At 39.6% G+C, this 22500-nt stretch overlaps 2 protein-coding genes and 1 long non-coding RNA gene across 4 annotated transcripts in view; all 3 read left to right on the top strand.

Moving 5' to 3' along the window:
• Positions 1-22500, top strand: part of LOC146482428 (uncharacterized) — an 89440-nt gene that overhangs the window by 7802 nt on the left and 59138 nt on the right. The window lies entirely within an intron of this gene.
• On the top strand, positions 5151-19744 carry LOC146482434 (dihydrolipoyllysine-residue succinyltransferase component of 2-oxoglutarate dehydrogenase complex, mitochondrial-like). 2 transcript variants are annotated; one of them, XM_085107271.1, is made up of 15 exons: positions 5151-5288; positions 5359-5413; positions 5505-5553; positions 7122-7171; positions 7989-8066; positions 9579-9634; positions 10456-10564; positions 11297-11413; positions 12178-12302; positions 14331-14428; positions 14620-14750; positions 15644-15711; positions 16163-16246; positions 18001-18168; positions 19180-19744. In XM_085107271.1, exons 1-15 carry the CDS (start codon positions 5208-5210, stop codon positions 19312-19314), a joined length of 1404 nt encoding a protein of 467 aa, XP_084963397.1. In that variant the 5' UTR covers positions 5151-5207; the 3' UTR covers positions 19315-19744. The 2 variants fall into 2 exon arrangements, with proteins under 2 accessions (XP_084963397.1, XP_084963396.1); XM_085107270.1 differs by having other exon boundaries at positions 5502-5553.
• The window catches only part of LOC146482433 (monocarboxylate transporter 8-like), a 9745-nt gene continuing 8354 nt past the window's right edge, over positions 21110-22500 (top strand). The window contains exon 1 of the mRNA XM_085107285.1: positions 21110-21314. Coding sequence (XP_084963411.1) covers positions 21110-21314 — 205 coding nt within the window. The remainder of the gene's footprint in view (positions 21315-22500) is intronic.

The raw sequence follows: 22500 nt of genomic DNA, 5'->3' as shown, positions 1-22500 counted from the left end.
CGCGCAGCGTAACCTATGCAATCTGAAGGAACTATAAAAGAAAACTGCTGAGTTAAAAAAAAATTGGCGATAAAATATAAAAATCTTATAGACAATCTAAAGCGCTCTAAAACTAAAACTATATTGAGCTCCTATGCTATTCCCTCAGGGAAAGTCAAGTGACGGTAGCTTTGAAAGTTATTATTATTATTATTATTATTATTATTATTATTATTATTATTTTTTTTTTTTTTTTTTTTTTTATTATTATTATTATTATTATTATTATTATTATTATTATTATTATTATTATTATTATATCAGCAAAAAAGAAATCGTAATACTCGCGAACTATTTTACATAGAATATGACCAGCGAAAAGGCCATAAAATATACATGGGCCCGTCTCCAGGCATTTTTGTCCAATAAAATTATCCTCTTCCGAAAATTTGGAACTCGCCCTCTCAATTTTTTGGTGACATCCACGAAAAAGATTTCGAATTTCCCGAGTTTTAATATCTTGCTGTACCGTAATTATTTCATGTTTCCCTGACATTTTGCTTCAAATCTTCGCGGAGGAATTTCCTGTGAAACAGGCCCTTGATCTTGGACACCTAAGGGTTGCAATCCCCCCTGCGCGTAAATGTATTTATCGATGTTAGTATTTTCAAGGGAACGTGTTTATATTTAATGTGCAGAATTGGCTTAAAGGCTATAAAGTCAATGAATAGTACAGAATACCCGTCGACAATTTGACAAGGACATGACAAGGGACATGAATGAAACGCTTCTTTCCACTACGTTGTCTTCGGGCGACTTGCCAGCCTTAATATCAAAATGGCTGAAAAAGAGAAAAATAAATCCGACAGCGGTACCTCTGGACACTTTGCCGAAGCGTTGTACCATGACGATGTACCACGAGATTTCGGCCCGCGGTTCGCTTATGCCAGCTGGAGGTAGTTCCGCGCTGCTTTCCGATACCTTGTCCCCGACAAGACAGTGAGGGAGAGAAAAGTCGGCCCCTAGACCATATGAGACAGATCCCTTTCGTTGGCACCTCAGTTCCACCTTACTGACTTAAACTGAGATTCAGCCATGTATATATATGACAATGTAGTCATCCATTTTGTCTTCCATGTGGTACGTTTTGAGGTTTGAGCATGCGCACGGGCTAAAACGATATACTGACCGAAGGATGACTCGTGCTCAAATGACCTGTAGTCTTGGATGTACCGCTAGTCTTGGACTCCTTCAGTTTACGATTGATCCTTCGATGGATTGTTGACTTTGTTAGGGGAATCTGGTCGTCACTCGAAGAGCTCTGTGAAAGCCGTTGCTATTTTTCTAAGTCAACACTATTACTGTGCCATGTAATGGAAATGTGCCACGTGTGTTACTACAAAACCTCAGATGGTACCTTTCGCCTCTTGATGTCTGGTGACATCAATCCTAACACTGTACTGCCAGATTTCTGCATTAACTGCTGGTAAGATCAATTATCTCGTTATGAATGCCAGAAGCTTATAATCAATTATTAAAAAGTTATCACAAAGACAGCACAACAAATTGGCTGGGATTTCCATTTCTTAAAAGTCTTAATCGCTGGCAGTGAAGAGCGGCTATTTTTTTCCCAGGAACGTTAAATAGTAACCAAGATTGACGTAGGGACACTCAGCTAGCCGGTTTGGTGCAACATGCGATTAATTTTCTCTAAAAGGGTCGTTGGGTACTTCTGTACTCTTCTACCATCAAGGTTTTTTTTTCCGGTAAAACTAATCTTCATAAATTTTCTGTTAGCTTCCAACCGGACCAACGTACTTCGACCCCTTAGGAAATGTCTGATGATTTTAAAGATTCCATTTCCCTTCCCTCATTTAAAAATAAACTCTTAAAACATTTTTGTGCTTTAGGGTCCGTTCGATTGACCCTATTCCGGAAAAGGAATACATACAACGATGACAAGAAATCTCTCATAAGAGGTTTTAGGACCCCCAGTTACTGGAGTACGAGACGGCTCTTAAATTCTCATGTGTCAGCGATAGTTTGCAGATTTGGCCTCCCAAATTTCTTAAAAAGAGAAATTTAACAGCTATTCCGCTTATTCTTATTCCGGAATAAGGCCAATCGAACGCAACCTAAGCTTTGTTACATCTTTTCATTTGCTATTAATCCTTGCGTTAATCTTACTTAAATATTTACTGCCTTGAGCATCTGTAAATTGTCCCGGCCATTAGGGAAGTGGCCAAAACTGCTATACTCGAATAGGACCCACCAAACCAAAAAGCAGATGGTGGTCTCTGCCCACATTCCCCTTGCTGAACCTCAAAAGATGGTGTCTTTATTGCATAGCCACCCCTCTATCTAGCAGTAAAAAATGACAATGAAATTCACACCTCACTTTCAGTCTTGTTTATCTAGCAATTTTGACTCTTGCTAGCTGAATATTTCTGTGTCAATTCAAATTTTAAAGCCAATAAAATTTTAGTCAGTAATAAATGTTCATGAAGTAGGTGGTGTCTTCGATAACCCTCCTACACCAGACAAGGTGGGTCCTCTTCGAGCAAACTTTATATGACCAGTTCCCTTTGTTATTTAATTTCCATCAATGTATTATTATTATTTGGTTATATGTCCGGCACTAGCATTATTGTTCTATTTTTCTGTTCTATTATTCTGTCCTTTTTTGAGGGAGCCTATTGTTATAAACCCTATGGTTTCTTTTTAGGCTTCTTCGATCGCCACCGACTTTCTTTCTTTTAAGTACCATGTATTTTTTGTTCATTTGTTTTGTTTTGTGGTAACTAAGATAAGTGAAAAATACGTGAAAAATAAGATCTTGAAAGAAGAGGCTCGTTTAAATGGTTTCAACATTTCCCCATTTGATTCGTTCAACAAAAGCCAGTGAACGCATGTTGGGAAAATGTTGATGAAAGGAGTGTTCCCTGAAACGGTTTCAACGCCACTAAACATTTGCAAGAACAAAAGAAATGTTGAACGATGTTGAACGAAAGTTTAAACCAATTTAAATTTGATTCAACACACTTTCAACAAGCTTTCAACAATTTTGTTTTTGCACCTTCAACAATGTTGAACGACCTGTTCAAACCGGCGCCCTCGACATTTGGCCGGTCCAACAAAGTGTTGAAGCAAATGTTGAAATCGTTTTCAAAGAATCAGTTTCTGAAGGTTAGAACTCTCGGTGTCATCATTGACCGATTAGCCCTAACTGCCAGTCTGGCTGAACAGCGTTCTAGGCTCGAGCCTACAGCGTTCTGGATGCGCTGCAGTTTAAGAACTTGGACAGTTCAAGCAGACTGTATAGCAGACTAAGGCTCTGAACCTGTACGACGTTGACGACATCAGAACCTGGAAAACAATCTGTCCCAGGTGCAACACAGCCAAGACTCTACTGTGCCCGCCGACGTGCTGCTTCTTCCGTTTTTTTTTTTCTTGTTTATATATTAGTAGCTTTAGTTTTTAAGTTTTAAATAATTAACGTGCGGATCCGCTGTAATTGGCTAGGCTGTAGTGGTCTCCCTGCCTAATATATTTTTTACGTGTTCATGCATATAGATCTGTATCTGTATTTTAGTTAGGCGAAGCAAAATAAATAAATAACTGTTATAGTAGTCAAGCTTCAATGTGATAAAAGCATGAACCAAACGCTCTATACGGCTACTCTGTGCGGTTTCCGTGACCCACCCCCCCGACCACCATCGAAAGTCAATGTTCTTCGCATGAACTACCCTACCGGCCCCCGCTCCCTATCCCGACCCCTGTCCCGAAATTGCTTCTGAATAATAACTTTACTTGCTCGGTATGAGCAGAGGATAGCCTCTTTTTCCATCGTTGGAGCTAAAATTTGGAACAACATTCCCGAAAGCTATCAAAGACTACCAAAGCACATATTCAAAAAGAAAATTCAAGCATTACTATTTGTAACTTTAGAAACTCTGGTTATGCTGACATTAATTAGCACTCTTATTTCTGAAATAGAAAAGTCATCTTAATTATAATTCAATCATAAATCATAATATTTTCTTCACTTTTCATTACTTTTTACACTTTTGACAAATAATGTATTCAAAACTGACTTTTTTAACGCTTTCAATTAGTTTATGTAAGTCCTTAACACCGCCTGCCTAGATTAGCTTGCTATTTGCAGGCGGTGTTCATTTGTAAGTAACTTTTGGAAAACTTAATAAACTTGAACTTGAACTTGAGCTAGTAGTATATCAGAGCGCCCACAATGCCACTCACGACTGTGAGCCAGCAAGCTACTTCCTGGCCCAGCGCCTTACCCCTTGACAATGCGATATTTTATGTCTCCTTTATTTTACGTGAAAATAGTAAATGCTTCTAAGCCTGAAATCCTCGACGAACGAAAATTTTTTTTATCAAATCTATTTGGGGAATGAAAGATTCTGTCCCCCCGCGTCATTTTTAATTTCAGACTCAGTATACTGGGAAAAAAAATACTTGTTGCATCTATCTGTAAGCAATACTTTATACCATAGAGTACAAAATAAACGTGAACTGATGTTACAGTGAAAATTCTTTCTTTGGAATGACGAAAATCCTTCGAACATCAGAGAAACTCGTACACGAATCACAGAAAGGACCACAGGACGTGTGAAATCCGGCACCACTCATCGGTTTTGCCGCTGGGGAATTGCAAATTTTTTGAAATTTATACAGCTGATCACATTTCACGATTTTCTCGCCAAGTTAAAGATTACCGCTCAGACACGTGTACGGAGCAAGAAAAAAAAAAATCTTCGATTTTTAATGCCACAAAATATACACAAGAAAAATCACATTAAAATTAGTCAGTTTACAAATTTTGAGGTTCTGTCGTTAGATTGCAACCATGTAGAAGGCTAAAAATATCGGAAAATAAGAGACTTCAGGGCAGGAGGGTATGAATTTGGATTCCCAGATCAGAATTAGAGACATTTGTAGATACAACTATGGAATTTGGGCGACCTTTGACAGGTCACAGCCTGATTACTACGTTATGAAACATAACCAAATTTGGTAAACTTACTAATTTTTTATGTGATCTTTCTGGCGATGGGGGAAGTTCATTTTTCTTCATATGACGCAATTTGAATGATGTGTAAACTGGGAGGGCAAAAATTCAACGTGATATCGAGGTGCACAGATAGCGCGGAAGCGAGGCTTAGTCGTACCCAGTTTCAAGCGGTAGAACGTCTGACCCATCCAATATGGCGTCCATGAGCTACCGCCATATCGGGCGGTTATTTCATCGTGTACAGCTCTGTAGAACTTATAGTACAAGCCTTTCTGTAAGTAACATCTCTCACCTCAAAAGAAGCGTTCTTCCAATTTTCTAACGTTCCTTGTTCTTTCCCAAAGCGTCAGTTTATTCATTGTGGAATTCGATCCAGTGCATGCAACATACAAAATGCAGGTCAGTATAGGGTAGGGTACTATAATTTGCCGGTAAATATAATCTTGTAAATGCTCCAATTTAGGGAACTTTCTGTTTTTTCTTTAAGCAGCAAAATATCAAGCAGCAGGATACCTGAGGGCCAGTTTTGGCAAACGAATGTGAGTGTTCAGGATCGGAAGTTTATTGTCATTGTACTGCTATTAACGCTTGCATCAGCTTACATGTGTGTGGTAGAAAGTGACCTGGCCTATGAACTCCCCATGGCTGCTAGCCGTAAAGAGGAAGTGTCGGTCACCAGGGACAAACAAAAATCCTTGTCCCTGATGTGATTCGAATCCCAGTCCTTCTGATCCATCCACTGAGTTATGTCGACACTATGCCGGATTGACTTTGATATCAGCTTAACTGCAGAATACCTGGCCACTTCAAAGCTTTCTTGAAACAATTGAAGCTAAACTACGAAATACAGGGCCGCTTTCTGAGATGTACGAGCAGCTTGTCAGTCCTTCTAGATTATATTAAACTTGACTGGTGGGCTGCTGAACCACTAAACTATATCAGTGACTATATACACCTTCCTCGTTCTTAAAACATTAAACTCAACTGGCGAGCTGACCAGCCACCAAACCACTAAAATATATACGCCTAAGATGATAGTCACCCAGATTACCTTAAACCTTCTTTCTTCACTGATGAGCAGTCAAGCTGCTTGAGAACCCAGCAGTGCTTCTTCAAAATGCACCCTCTATTCTGTAGTTGCTTCAGGTGCTATGTATGTATCATGATACCTTTATACCCCAGGTGGGGGGGGGGGGGGAGTGACTAATCCCCTTTTTACGATAACTTATGGCGCGCTGAGTGGCTCATAGCTATTGTCTATAAGAGTACAGACAATAAAAATGACATCAGATGTAATGCGGACGCTTTCTTAACGAAAAATAAAATCAATTCTGTTCATACTTTTTCCATGTTATTGTAAAAAAAATCGACGGCACTTTTCTATGGTCTATACTCTTATAGACCATGAAATGACGCCATAAAATGTCCAAAACTTGGCAGTGAAACCACTCGCCTGCGGCTCGTGGTTCCACTTGAGTTTTGAACATTTTTTGATGTCCATCTATGGTGTATAAGAGAATAGGCCATACAAAACTGCCGTAGATTTGTCAAATATAAATCATATACATGTAGGTATGTGTGGCACCAAAAGGTTATGGTTTCTTTTAGCTGTTTTGGTCTGAAATATTTAATAGGGTATAGATTTGAATCATTTTGGTCTGAAACGAGCATGGATTTTACAGAAACAGGTATGGATTCCAGACACCAGCTCTGAAAATGGGTATGAATGTTCAGAAACCATGTCTGAAAAAGGGCACCAGAAACTTACATATTTTGGGCTAAAAAAGGGTCAGAGTTTGGAGAACTGTGCCATACAAACCCACCGAAAATTACAAGTAGTGTTCCAGGCCTTTACATAACAGTACATGTAGCTACAGCTGAATGTGGCTGTACTCAGCGATTCATTTGTGAACATAAGACATATTTGTTTCAGTGTTAGATGTTTGTTTGATAGATCCCCTAGACAGTTCACACACTGTGCTTTTATTTCTATGTTCTCCAATGTACATGTTGTTATCCATTCTCCAGTCATTGTTGTGCCTTTTCATGCTATTTGTAGCATGTTTGTTATAAATTTTTCTACTTGACAATGTTTGAATGTGTGCAGGTTGCTTGGCTGGAAAGATGAGAAACATCTTCACTCATCATCCATTCTTTGTAAGTATTATTATTTTATTTATTTATCTATTTATGGATTAGTCCTAACACTTGGGCATGAGCAAAAACAACAGGTCACAAAACCCCCTACTTGGACACACACTTGAACTGCCTCTTGAACATTAAAACTGACGTCTCTTCTCTTATTTACACCCTTGTATTATAATTCACATACAAAAAAGGGAAAGAGTAGACTTGAGAAATAGTTTTCAATTTCTGGGTCAAAGTACATGTGCTGGTATGTAAAGCAAGATAGCACACCAATTCAGCATTCAACCACATTCAGCAACTGTTGACGGACCACAGCACTTAGGTTTACAAAGCACTTCCCAGTGGAATTTAAATTATGATGATTTCTACCCGGGGAGCTTATTGTTTCTTGCATGAGGAAGTAAAACATGACAATTATTATGAAAACATAAGAGTAATTTGCATGATCACTGCCCATATCTAATACAGGGTTTTCATTAAGATTTTGAACAACAGTTGGCCAAGAAGTTATTGCACCTGGGCAGGATAGTTAACTTGGATATGTTCTTTTATTGAAAGCATTGGTTGAGATGTTAAAAGCAGCTGGGCAAAGTTGTGTTCACAGATGATCAATTTTCCCGGTAGCTGGCCCTTATGAAACCCCTGCCAACGTATCAATAAACCTTTGTTTCAATGGAATTTTATAGATATTGGTGATAATAAAATTAATGTCACGCCATGTCATACAGCCTAAGCTCACATATCAGATACATGTACAATCAAACAGTCAATATTTTACACAATAACTATTAATAATACATTTTATTGCTTTCTTGTCATACTTTAGCTGCTGATGACTACATAATTGTGAATACACCGCCGTTTGCAGAGTCGGTGACAGAGGGAGACATAAGTTGGGACAAGGGTAAGGGAATAATACTGTTGTAACACATTGTTTGATGTTGGCGGAACACTGTACTCCAATTTGTGAGTAAGTTTTTTCACTATGGGGAGTAGAAATAATGATAGCAAATATGAGTATGGGCAACACTGCGGGATTACCGTATTTTCTCGATTAAACACCGGACCCTGATTAAACGCCGGCTTCGTATAAATGCCGAGTCAAAACTGCCAATTTTTAAATAAATGCGGGGTGCATTTAATCGGGGCCCTGGCGTTTGTTCGGGGTCCTGGCGTGTATTAGCATGTAATTAAAACTTAAATTATTTGCACACATTGGCTGACACAAACGAGGAGGACGTTGGCGACATTATCGTTTATAAACTTAAAACTTTGTACTCATATCATTTACTTGCTCCTACATCATTCATAAATTGTTTATGTGCTGTTTGTTAGTGATACAAATCTTGATTGAAACATGGTACACGTGCCGTATGTTCGGTACCATAATACTGTAACTTCGGGTAATCCAGGGGAAAATTGTCCAGCACTGACAAACTGCCCCTAGGTTTCCGAGGATCGGTAATAATAAATCAATGTGGAAAAATGGCTGAAAATTACATTTCATTTACAAACACTGGACCTTGATTAAACGCCGGCCTCGAAAAAATGCTGGGTCAAAACTGCTGAATTTTAAATAAACGCCGGGGGCGTTTAATCGAGAAAATACGTTACTACAAAAACAATACATTCATAAACCTTATTCTACAGCTGTAAAATGCCTTCCATTTTAATATTCTTTTGTTTCCACTCAAATAAGCCCTTCTTGCCTTCTTAAAGGCAAAATATTCTTTTGATTTTTGAGCTTAAGAAGGAGGTAAGAAGGGCTAGTTTGAATCCAAACAAAAGAATATTAAAATGGTGGCCATTTTGGATTAGGGCCAATGGTGCATAAAGGTTGTATCTAGGAAGACTGTGCTCTTATTTCAAAGATATTTGATTTGAATACCTCCTGTGAGCATGGCTATATTTGAAAAAATTCTATGCTACACATCTAGAAATGGTATGCCACAAATCTAATCATTCTTTTATCAATAAATTAAAGCAACTTATAAGACTTCCATACCTCACCACCATTTTATTCTATATTTGTTATTTTATGTTCTTTGACTATATGAGTAGTTGAAATACTGTATCTTGCCCCACCCTCCCAAACACATGCACACATATGAAAAAAGGCCCCTGTATTATGTGGTGATCTTTGTATCACAAAAGGGTTGCTAAAAAGCAAATAGGAGAAAATTTTGAGCTTGTACATGTAGCACTAACAATCTGCAATTGGTAGGATTTCACCTCGGGGTAGTTGTTTTCAGTACAAAATTGGGCACTGTAGCTCATTCACATATTATTTTCCTGGAGCTAATTTCTGTATAAATCTGAACTCTTATGTCATCCAAGGTTAAAACTTTTAATTATGGGTATGTATTTTGAAGAAAAGTTCTTGACGTTTTGTGAAGTGAAATCTTATCATTCTCAGCTGTTGGAGATGCTGTTGCTGAGGATGAAGTGGTTGGAGAAATTGAAACTGACAAGGTACAGTGTATTAAATAAATGCATTTGAACTACTCAGTGGCACAACTGACCATTTGTCTTTTGACTTTGGAATCTAAGGCTCTGTTCAGACTAGGCGCCCATGCAAGGGTCCTGTGCCCAGGTAGTGAAAAGGATGTTGTTCCGGTTTCAGGTTTCAGTTTGTTTACACTTGGATATAGTATTTACAAATTGTATATAGGAACATAGGAATGAAATAACAAATAAAAGGAGAAAAGAAAGAAGTTAATGGCTTTAGTAGAAGTGTACAGTACGGTGGTCAGAAGAGCTTAGCTTTCGAGCTAACCACCGCTATATTATAAATGGAAATACTAATAATAGTGTGTGCTTGGTGCCATGGCAACTATGGACGATCGTATGGAACTGTCATTTTTATATTAAAATATACATAGTTATATTACCCTTGAGAGTTAAGCAGAATTTTTTGTTGGCACTCAAGGGGCAATAATAATAAATTATTTATTGTTTCCTCGTTTGTCAGTTTAGCTCCTGCTACTTTGATTAATGTATTGCAGTGAGGCATGAGGAAAAAGTGTGCGAGCTGAAAAAATTCTGCTCAGACCAGTACCCGTGTCCAAGTACTACTATCCCTTAAGGCAATACCCGTGCTTGGGCATGGTGCTTAGATTTTTGCCCCTGGCACTGTAAAAAGACTATGTTCAGATAAGTACTGGACCACGCCCAAGACAGTGAAATTTGCCAGTAGCCGGTTCTAATTGACACCCCTGAACATTGTAGTCTAACAAAAATGAGTTGTTACCAATCAAAGTGTGCTCATGTTTTCTCACGGGTATTGATTTCAGACCAGCATTCCTGTAACTGCTCCTTCGGCTGGAGTCATTGAAGAGTTTTTTGTCACTGATGGTGATAAAGTGGAGAAAGGTCAACAGCTGTTTAAACTTCGAACTTCAGGTGCGTTTATCATTCATCATTCTGCACACTTATACAGGGAATTGGCTCTTTAGGCTTGATGAATGCATCCTGCACATGGACAGAATGTCTTGCAATTGAGTGAGCACATTGTTCTCTCCCACTGGTATCTATCCAGACAAACCCCACAATAATGTGCCTATTTGACACATAGGGCAGAATCCATTGATGTACATGTAGTGGGAAGTGGAAATTAACTAATTACGGGAAAGTGAAGTTATGGCAAATTATTTTATTTCTTTACACACAGTTAGATTTAAAGCTAGAAGCTTGTGCGGCTGTGTATTCAAACAAATAAATAATTTTATTATTTTAAACAAACTGAATGTAAACTTCTTAAAAATCATCCAACTGGTAGAGATGCTTACCAGTTGGCTTTTTGCAAAGAGTGGCGGAAGATTTGAACAGGGGACTACCACAAAATGAATCCAGCCAGTGGTCAGAGAGGAGATGCAAACCTGGGACCTCCAGATTAGGATCCCGTGCTTAAAGCCACTCAGCCACACGCCTCCCCACCCCCCCCCCCCCTCCCTACCATATGCCTCCAAATTAGCCCTATTTTGGCACAGAGATTGGTTATTGTAAAGAAACATTTAAGATTACAGTAACATTTTTTTATCAGTTATGTTTACTGTAGATTTCTGAACTGCATTTAGGTTTGAATGCTTTAACAGAATGCCTGTATGTTTTGATACTCTGTTTTCAATTATCCAGGAGCAGCTCCACCAAAGGAAACACCAGCGCCCAGTGCAGCCCCACCTCCACCTAAAGAAGCTGCCGTAGAAGAAGCTCCTCAGACACCTTCCGAAATTCCTACTACACCACCCCCAGGTACAAGACTATGAGACTTTAAGCTGGAAGGTGGCTATTGTAAAACCAAAAGTAACAACTCTCATTTCGGTCTCTGATCAATACCATGCTAGCTCCGACAACTTCCATCTCTAGCAGAGAGATTCCATTTACTGCATAGCTAAATTTAATCTTTCCTACTGTAGATAAGGTTAGGCAAGACTGTCAGCCAATTTAATCTTCTCTTCTTCTCTTGCCAAACTTTGTTCAAGCACTATGTGTACAAAATTATATGCTTGCACAAGACTAGGCTGTGCAGATGGGATCAACCACTGGTAACTACTGTATGCAAATTAGCACCCAAATCGTGGTTAGCCTAGACCAGGATCTGAGCACACTAGATTCTGTGATTGGCCTTTGCACAAGTCATTGTTTGATTGGTTTTGGTTATAGCAAATTAGATTGAAGGGAATCTCGAAAGTGACTTCCAGTATTTCATTACTTTCATTGGGGGTTCTAGAACAGGGATTTGGGCGTTAATTCAACATGGTATTTACCAGGCAGTTGATTCTCTTTTTGCTCCTCGTGCAATCTTTTGTTGGGGAGAAAAGATTGCACGATGAACCAAAAGAGCATCTGCGAGGGAGGCTATTCTGTCTGTGGCGCAGGCTAGCACAAGACATGATGCAACAGTTTGGTAATGTTGCATTGAGAATACACATCCTTAATCTGTAGAGCATTGCTTAATAATTATTAACATGTAAAGCAGGTTTGACTATGTCATCGATATCCTTTGATCAATTTAGTTCCTGAGGTACCAACTCAGCCTTTAGCAGAAATCAAGCCTGGTCCACCCACCCCTCCCCCACAGCCATCAGTGGCTACAGCAACATTTGACAGTCCACTTAAAGGAGCTCGTTCTGTGCACAAGGTATTGTATTCTTGTACTTTTATGTAGCAGGGTTTTCTAGAGTCTTCACATTTAACATTTTATTTTTGTCACTAAACACACTCCATATTCTACATGTACTTTAAAGATATTATATAAAAAAATAAAAAAATTAATATAATTGAGGGACTTGGAACAAAGGTAGAATTCTATGGTTCTCGAATGACAACAAACATGTGTTCCCCTGAATACCTTATCAAAATGAAATTAATGGTATAATTTTGAATATTAAATTTTATTTTTATTCTATTTCTCTATTTCTTTGTAGAAGTAGCTAAATGTAAAAAAAAAAAAATGCCAGAATACAAGACACTTTTTGCTGGCACTAATAAACCACCCAGGGTTTTAGATGACATCTAGAGCCAGGGCTCAAAGTTTATTTTTGGCTTTGGGAGCACCTGTGCTACCAGATATAAATTTCTAGGCGCACTGACGAAATTTTAGGCGCACAGCTAAAACTTTAAGGAGCACAACTTAAAATACTGGTAGCACCAAAAAGAAAAATCACAAGCTTCAGACATTTTATTAGTGATCGTTGATAATGGTGTCATGACGACACCAACACGTTGTTAATTTCTTTTTCTTATTTTCGCTTGCCGATCGTTAATCAGCGCGGTAATCTTTTATTTCAATCGTGTGTTTGTTTCTTTCAGTCTCTTACTGTACGTTTGAGATAGCAATAATACCGTTACATTTTTTTGAATATTACACGGATCACCCGACTGAAATTGATTCATTTGGCTGATTTCTGTAGTCAAGGTTAGGTCGCGTTGATTTCTGTCTACTGTTTAACCACTTCACAACTGCTGGAGTTGGGTCAAATGTGTTGGAAGGCAGCGGCCGGCTGTTTGAGGACAAATTTTCTTTTTGTAAATGAGCATTTTGAAAAAGAGAATAAATTACATTGTTGACAGCGTGTTGACTTAACTGAGTTAAATTCATTGTTTCACAGGAAATACGTAACGCTTGTTCTTACATTGAAGAAAAAAAGTCTCTTAAACCAGATTGTTTAAACATTATCGACAAAGTGAACTAAATTGCGCGAGAAGCACGTGTTTCAGAAGGTTGCCTTCACTCGTACGTACGTGTCAGCGGTGCGGTAACGTAACGTAGAAGAGTCTGGGGCTAAAGTCTGGGGTGGGATGAAACACGAACAAGAAATTAACTTGGGGAAACAGCAAATAAAACACACACTGATGCAAGAAAAACGGTGTAACTTTCTTATGTGGAACCTAATTGCGTTACATCCACATTTGAATTTATTATTTCATGCTTCTGTTTCGTGTTAATCAGGCAGAGTACACAAGAATTGTCAGGTATGGAATCAAAGTGGCCCCGATTCAGGCGCACTGAACTTGGGCGTTTTTAGGCGCATGAGTGCGACCACATATATTTTTTTAGGCGCAAAATAAAAAATCTAGTCGCATATGCAACCAGCTGGTCGCTAACTTTGAGCCCTGCTAGAGCCCCAGGAGCAATCTTGCTAACCGCAATTGAAAGGGCTGGGAGACAATGTTAGGTGGTGTCATGCAGAACTCAGAATTTTTGTCTTCTTTGAGTTCTTGTGTTCATGACAAATGTAGTACTGGCCATTAATAACAACTTACTGGCATGTGCAAACTTATATGGTTTGCAAGGGGCAATTGTCTTATGAGTACACTCGATTGACAAAGCATTGTCCTGTGTGAATCATACGTGATGCGACCTGATGGAACTATGGGTGATTTAATTAGCATATGTGCATATTTCATCATTTTTTCAAATTGTTTGCATGAAATATGTATGCTAACTTTTCAGCCTCTATTTTGTAACAAAAATGCAAATAAGCTCATTCATCAAATGTTTTTTTAAACCCAGAAAGTTGCGGGGCCTTGTCATTCATGGTTTGTACCTTTTGCCTGACAACGTATTTGTCAATCGAGTATACATGTATGTAGGTGTATATATCATCAAGGATGTGGGGTTTTTTGTTATATTTTGTTCTTCAACTGAATTTGAATTTTGCTTCAGACAAAGATGACAAGAATGCGTCAGAGGATTGCTCAGAGGCTCAAGGATTCCCAGAACACTTATGCAATGTTGACGACGTTTAATGAAGTAGATATGAGGTCAGTGTCCAGTTTCTAAGACTGTTCTTTATTGGATAATTTTCACAGTAGAACCCCACTTACTCAAACTTGGTAAACTCGAACTTCCTCTAACTTGAACAAAATCCAATTTCCCCATTATTTTCATTGTTATTATTATTGCATGATTAATATTATTGTCATTAGCATGATCGTTTCTACATCCCTTGCAGCAATATTGTCAGTATGCGAGAAAAGAACAAAGATGCATTTTTTAAGAAGCATGGTATCAAACTGGGCTTCATGTCAGCCTTCATCAAGGCGTCCGCTCATGCCTTGCAGTGTGAGCCCACAGTAAATGCTGGTCAGTATTCTTACACCCCATTAGAATCCATGTAGTGTATGCAGCAGACCTTTTCTATTGTTTTATAAGCTCACAGTTGGCAAGAGCCAGATTCAATGACTTGCTTCTCACAATAACAACAGTATCATATAATAAATTAAATATTCCACCTGCAGTTCAAATATATGTTTTCATATATTCATATTCAAGTGTTCTTCATTACCAAACAGTGATGTAAGTTCATGTACAATTTTGTTTGTGTGTATTGTGTGTGTGTGGCAAAACTCAAGCAAGAAAAACTTTGGCAGGTTCAAATACTTCAAAAATAGTACAATAATATAAACAAGGATCAGGAACCGTTACCACAAACTCACAGATAAGCCAAACAAGGGCGCATGAGTCAAATTGAGGGGCTGAGAGAGAGAGAGAGCATAACCGACCTAGATGACTTGTAAGATCGCTTTTTGTTGTTTTAGCTCAGATTCACCGCAGTTTTTGCACGTGGCCTTGAATTCCTTCAGGGAACGTTGCTTTAATGTTTTTTCTGCTGCTTTGTGCTTCGTTTTGTGATAAAAACTGAAATCTTGCCCATAATCATGGGTTTTTATTGCACATAAAGCACAAAGCAGGGGATAAAACATTGGAGAAACATTTCCTGGAGGAATTCAAGGCCCCATACAAAAACTCCGGTGAATCTGAGCCAACACAACAAAAAGCGATCTGAAAAGTCATTTGGGTCGGTTATGCTCCCAGCCCTTCAATAAGTGTGAGAATGTCTTCTTTCGTCATCTATTGGTGACTGTTTTTTTCCTGTTTTGCCCGCGCAACAGACCTACTGTGAATGATCAAGATACATTTTCCAAGCCAATGCATATCACAACTGGCTTTGGTGGTTTTTTCTTTTGCTTTTGCAGTTATTGAAAACAATGAGATTGTCTACCGGGATTACGTTGACATTAGCGTCGCAGTAGCCACGCCTAAGGTATGCATATGTGTCATCCCAAACACTTTTGAGAGCACCTTTAAATAATATTCACTGATGAAGGGACAACAGTCCCAACATGTCAGGATTTTTGTCAGCCAAAAGATTGATCAGCAATGAGGGGGTAGTAAACAGAGTTGGTGAAAAATAGATCATCGATTGAGACTACCCAACAAATTCTCCTATCGTGTCCTCATACTTTCTTATAAAAGTATTGGGGAGAAGCTATCAAAATTGATTTCGTTGTAGGTTCTCGTCCTTGCTCCGGGAGGTTTTTCTCCGGGTGTTCTGGTTTCCCCTCTCCTCTAAAACTGACCAACATTTCCAAATTCCAACTCGATCTGGATTACTGTGAAGCAGTTTATCACGAGCCTCTGAGTCTGGAGATTGTGCGAGCATTCCCCGTGTTATTAACATTAAATAAATTACTCACTTTCCTTTAACTTTTTAGGGTCTCGTTGTACCAGTAATTAGGAACGTTGAAGAGATGAATTATGCTGACATCGAGAAAGCAATCCATGCCCTTGGAGAAAAGGTACTTTTTAACCGTCTGTCTCTCTGTCTAACTGGCATGCGAACTTCTTGTGTCTTTGGAAGCAATGTGATGGAATATGTTAAGCCTGGGGAATTAACGAGAATGATGTATTGATCAGTAAATGACGCAGGCATACTCGGAAAAAAAAATCCGAGTGCTTCTCGCCGGAGTCGAACCTAAGACCTTCCGAGTACTAGTTCAGATGCTCTACCACTGAGCTACAGGAGACTCGTGGGAGCTAAGGCCATTAAACTAGGTTCATGGGACAAACATCCTGCATACTGCAAGGGATTGGAATGTCAATGTGTGGCATATGTGCCGTGGAAGTAATGTGATGGAATGTGTTAAGCCTGGTGAATAACTAAGAATGATGTATTTAATCAGTAAATGACACAAGCATACTCGTATTTTTTTCCGAGTATGCCTGTCTCATTTACTGATAAAATACATCATTCTTATGTCTTTGTAGCGACATAATGCTCGTGACCCACTTCATCAGGAGCCCCATTCATTACCAGGAGCGTCCAACTGTTAAATATTCGTGTCATGGCGTTTTCACAAACTTAGACTCACAAGAGCATTGGGAACCGATCAGGAGCCTTGCAAATTCTTACGCGGAGCAGAGTTTAAATTTTTGACGGGAATTGTAATCTTCAACCTTCAATCCTGGCCGAAAATTCCCGGTCCGACAGAACACAAAATAGCGTTGTCAGTGAACATTTTCATTCTGCATATCTTAAACCTGTCTTCAAAATTTTTATTAAGCCGTCTTTGCAATTTTTGGAAAGCCCCCCTCCCCCCAAACAATGTTGAGCGCAACTGGAATCATTCGGACTGTAGATAAACACAGCATCGTAACAACATTGCTTGGGGGAGGGGGGGGGGGGGAACAGTTCGTGATTAATTTTGCAAATCGTCCCATTATTTTTGGCCAGGATTGTATCTACACCCGTAAAGGGTTAGGTTCTAAAGGAACTGTGGTGCTGCGTCGGTGGCGGAGTGGAAACGAATGTTTAGTTTTATCAGCTGAGTTGATAAGTAAAACTGCTTAAAACCAAATTATCTAAAATATACCGATGCGATATAGGCTTGGTATGGGACTGAATACTCCGAGTAATGCGGAGCTCCTGACTACATACAGTTTAGAACAAAAATTCATCTTCCAAATCGGTGCTCTTAATCCCCACGGAATCAACAAACGCTCTTCATTCGACTGAATTATTCTTGTCCTCCACCTTGTCATGCTCCCACCAATCAGACGGACCTTCAGATTTGACTACCAGTACGAGATTGAGTACGAGTACAACTTTTCAAATCTAGTTTACGTGGCTTGGATAACTGCTTGACACACCAATCTTGTTTCTAGAGTCTCCTTATCTGCTGGTAAACAACGGGAAGGAGCGAGAGTTCTGAAGATGCGACTGATTTGAAATGTGAATGTCGTATTCGTAAACGGCGTAGCTCCACTGTTCACTTTATGAACCACATACAACCCACAACTCTTTGATTCTCTCTGACGAAGGGCTAACGCTCGAAACATCAGCACTCCTGAAAATATTTTTTACGGTGGTCAAATTACGTTATCGTTTCTACTAACCCACCGACGTAGTACCACAGTTTCTTTGAAACTAACCCCCCCCCCCCCCTGCCTCCTCCTCCCTTACAGTTTACTTGTTACCTCCTCCTAACTTAGCTGCATCTTTTATCATATGTACCATTTTTTCCTTCTTATTCTGATGTCTGTTTTGCCACAGGCCAGAGGAAACGAACTTGCTATCGAAGACATGGACGGAGGCACGTTTACCATCTCTAATGGCGGCGTGTTCGGCTCTATGATGGGTACACCCATCATTAACCCGCCCCAGTCCGCTATCCTGGGAATGCACGCCATTGTGGACAGACCAGTAGCTATTAAAGGAAAGGTGAGTCAGTGAGAGGGACTGGTGACCAATTCGGTCCAATTTGACAAAGAAAATGAATGAGCGGACGAAAACTGGTCCAGTTTATAAGAATGTGTGGCGAAGCTTCAGGTTTTCGTAAATGCAGGTCCTTTTGCAGACGCTTGTTTGAAGACAACAAGAACTTTCTCTTTTCCATACAAACGTCTACAAAATTTTTCGACTTAACGAAACCATATCTTCGCCATTTAAAAGACAATACTTTCAAACTTGGCCTTTTTACTAATTTGAAAGTGCTCTTTCTAGCACTGTCAATAGACCATTTCCGATATATTAAAATTTTAGCTCGGCTACGAGTCTTGGGGGAAAAAACAACAGAAATTTCATTGAGGTTTAGAGATGAATAGTTAATTTCTTTTGTTTTATTCCCCCAAGCTTCATAGCCAAGCAAGAATTTTAATATATCGAAATCGGCCTATTGGTTTACATTACCTGGGCTTCATCAGGGCCGGGTCCACGATTAACGGTAAAGAAAAGTCTAAGGTAAAACTTAGGGACAAAAATCTTTTGGACGAACCCTTAAGGGCGATTTAGACGGTACGATTTTGCCTACGATTTGTCGCATGCGACACGCTTACGCCATGCCTACAACACGAATCGCGTCGTGTAAATCAACCTACAACGTCCTTACGACAGACGCACACAACACGAAAAATGTCGTAGGATTTTAAAACATGTTTTAAAATCCTACGACAATCGTAGGTTAAGGCAATATTGAGTGGCGAGAGTTGTGTACGATTTTTACATGACGCAAGCAGCGCGTGCTCTAGAAATCGCATGCGACAGTCGTAAGAGAAAATCGTACCGTCTAAATCGCCCTTTATGGATTAGTAAATGTACTCAAATCAAAGTTCACGTTAACCCAGGATTAGCTTAATCGGGCTTTGAACAACTGGGCCCAGAATTTTAAATGACCGTGGTAATAAATGAGAATAGCAGATCGTGTTTGACACAGTCCAACCATTCTTTGTACAGGTGGAGATTCGCCCAATGATGTACCTCGCTCTCACCTACGATCACCGTTTAATAGATGGCAGAGAAGCTGTGACATTCCTTAGAAAAATCAAGTCATCCGTAGAAGATCCGCACACTTTACTCCTGGACTTGTAGCGTTCCAGGCCGTGAATTATGGCGGGAAATCTACTCACTTTTTAATTTTAGTGATATTCAAACGTTTGCGGAACAGTTCTCGTTTAACATCGTTTTTATCACCGCTAGTAACAGGGCGAAACAAAGCGGGTCACAAATGATTTTCCTTTTAAATGTATTTTTGTGGATAATCTTCAGGCCTGAGTTTTTCAAAGAGCGGATAACTTTATCCAGCGGATAAGTTGTTGTCCAGCGGATAAAATGTACTGGTTGGAGTAAATTTTATCCACTGGATAAAGTTATCCGCTCTTTGAACAACCGGGCCCAGAACTTAACTTGTGCCTTTCGGTAATCTTAGACACGAGTTGAGCGTTGATCGGCGGTGTTCTATTGAGTGATGTAAAGTTCACTCATTCATCCAAAACGAAAAATAAATCTTTGACACCTTGCATTCTGTAATCGCCTCTTTTCTTTTTGTCTCCCTCGCAGCTGTTCTGTGTCTCATCACGCAACGAGGACCGTTGCGTGACGAGACACAGAACGGCTGCGAGGGAGACTACATTTCTTTCTATTGGCACTCAATTCCTCGCGCGTTTCAGCATTCCAGTCCGGGGTTTGGTATTTTCCCGCGAATCACTCCCAGTTTTTTCCAGGTTGTCTACTTCACATTAGTTTTTCAGGTTTTTGGCCATACAAACACTGTATTGCATGCCGTGGTTTCACCTTGTTAATGCACACTTTTTATATACAGCCGTTTCGACAAAGGTTGTCAAAAAAAGCGTACGCGACGAGGCCGAAAGGTGGTCTGGTAAATACCCAATAAATTTCAATAAAAGCTCAGAATCCATTATGCCTCGACCGTACAGCGAAGACTTGAGGGGTCTTGAGGTGGCGAGCAATATGGAATCTGAGCTTTTATTGAAATTTATTGGGTATTTACCAGACTACGTTTCGGCATTGTCGCGTACGCTTTTACGCTTTTTTGGACAACCTTTGTAGATAAGAACCTTTTTTAAAAGAACGTCAAAGCTGACCAGGACTTTCCTGTAGTGCTATTTATTATAATGCTGTATACGTACCAGGTAGTTCTAAGTTTAGAGTCTGTGGATGAAATCCTAAAAAGTGGCAATTCAAATGAAAGCTACAAAGCGGTATTTGCCCGTGGTACTGGGTCAGGCTGTTCATGCTGTGCAAGGAGGCTCCAACTTTTGAGTTTGTGGATGTACCGGTATAAACTAAACTGCGCAAGTTCATTGTTTGAGGTCACTGATATCTCATTGGAAAGTCGAACTCCGTGTCTGATGGTACATTTCACAACCAGGTCGGTATTGACGTCAGTTCTCTCAGAGGTTTATAAGCAGACGGCTATTGTATTTATTCATTCACTTTCATAATAAGGCAGGATTGCGAAATTAAGAGACCTTTCATTTCTCTAATGGCTGCACCTGTGCCGATTTTATACTACATGATGATGAATAATACACAAAGTTCTCAGCAGAAATCCTCGAAATCTGCGATCAAGCGACTGCATTGGGTCACTCGAGCACTAAAAACAAAGCGGTCATATACAAATTTATAAACTATACAAAGAATCTACAAGAGCCTTGATCAGTCTCACAAACAAAACATTACGCAATGCCGCATCTAATTAACTCTTATTTACATAGCGTTTCCAATCAACCAATCAGCGTACGCGTTTTATAATTAACATTTTACAATGTCCTTTTCTTACCCTCGTCGATCTGCAGTCTATCTAACCGCTACTGGTCGCCTCTTTCAGCAGTATTTTCGTGAAAATCGTAGACAAACAAGCAAAATGCCTATCCAACAAAGCTCTTCAGGGTGCTGTGGTAAAATATCCTGGTTTTTCAGAGGAAAACGTTTCCAGGACAGTCCCTGGTCATGGGTGGTCTGCATTTCGGCGGCGGTCTGTAATGCTGTTAACCTTGGTTTTGCGCTTAGCTTCGGTGTTCTGTTTCCTGAACTGATGAAATATTTTAACGAGACGAGAGAAAGAACAGGTTAGTAACGATCAACGGCAATCCCATTCAGTAGACCTTATCATGGTAAGGTCTGTTTATTTATTTATGTATTATTTATTTTGATTTTTTTGTACAGACCAGGTGACGAAAATCTATCGATCGACACAGTTGGAGAGGGTATCGGGGCGTATTTTAAAAGATATGACCCTGAAACTTGGAAATCACTACTCTTTCCGGCAGTGTCGGTGATTTTCGTCGGTTCGCCTATGCATGATAATTTACAATTTCCTTGATAAGGTCGTCTGCACAGGTTTCTTTGCTTTCCTGGGCTCCCATCAGACTAACTGGACACTGACTGGACCAGGTTAACTAAAGCTAAAGCGCTTGAAAAATGTGGCTTCCGTGTCAGCTAAACTCTAGACTACAGGGCCACTTTTCCACTATTATAAATCCAAGCGGTTTGGTGGCGACCTAGTCAACTAGAACAAGTATTATTCAAGCGCCTCGCCAGTCGCCTGTTCTGTACATGATGCTTGGCGCAACTGGTGAGCCGTCGAGCCACTAAATTATTACGCGGGGTAAATCCTTTTTTAACTCTGCCACTGAATACAGTCGAACCTCCCGTAAGCGACCACCCATAATGTCAAGGATATGTGGTCGCTTACGGGAGGTGGTCGCTTACCAGAGGTCAGACCATAGGGGGTCTTAATTTCGGGTAACTTACATATGGTAATTGCGGAGACCTAAACCTTTTGCCAGTGCTTATCGAAACCCATAGTAATAGACCCATAGACTGGTCCAAAATTATTCTACGCAAAAAATCTTAGGGTCTATGGTGATTATGGTTTTTATCTCACAAATTACTTAATACAGCGATTGAGACAATTATTGTGAAAGAAACTTGGCTCTTTTCTTACTTTAGGTAGTGCTGTCTAAATTTTCAGGGAACGGAACATAAGCAAAAAGATAATAAAGATAAAAGATAAGAAAGCTTTTCTTTCCTACAAGGGATTCAATCTGATTAAAGTTTATTTCAGTGTGAAGTAAAGTGCATGCGTACTCTGTCAATTGTTTCAATGCTAAGCTATATCGGTAAACACTTCTGCAGACTGTGAGATTTACGGCGTCCGCTGTAATGATGTGGCCAATATGTTAAAGCGACACATTTTTCAATTTCCGCTTGTGAGAGATACAGCAGATTGTGTGTCAAGTGGTCGCTTACGGG

The sequence above is a fragment of the Pavona decussata genome, unplaced genomic scaffold, assembly GCF_977016875.1.
Source record: "Pavona decussata unplaced genomic scaffold, jaPavDecu1.1 SCAFFOLD_46, whole genome shotgun sequence".
NCBI lineage: Eukaryota > Metazoa > Cnidaria > Anthozoa > Scleractinia > Agariciidae > Pavona > Pavona decussata.
This window is presented reverse-complemented; position numbering and strand designations above follow the sequence as displayed.

What these genes read in the sequence shown, in the direction of transcription:
- LOC146482434 (XM_085107270.1), top strand. Translation starts at nt 5,208, where the DNA reads ATGGCGTCCATGAGCTACCGCCATATCGGGCGGTTATTTCATCGTGTA. An exon ending in AGACATAAGTTGGGACAAGG is followed by an intron (nt 8,067 to 9,578) that starts GTAAGGGAATAA and finishes TATCATTCTCAG; the next exon opens with CTGTTGGAGATGCTGTTGCT. An exon ending in GTTTAAACTTCGAACTTCAG is followed by an intron (nt 10,565 to 11,296) that starts GTGCGTTTATCA and finishes TCAATTATCCAG; the next exon opens with GAGCAGCTCCACCAAAGGAA.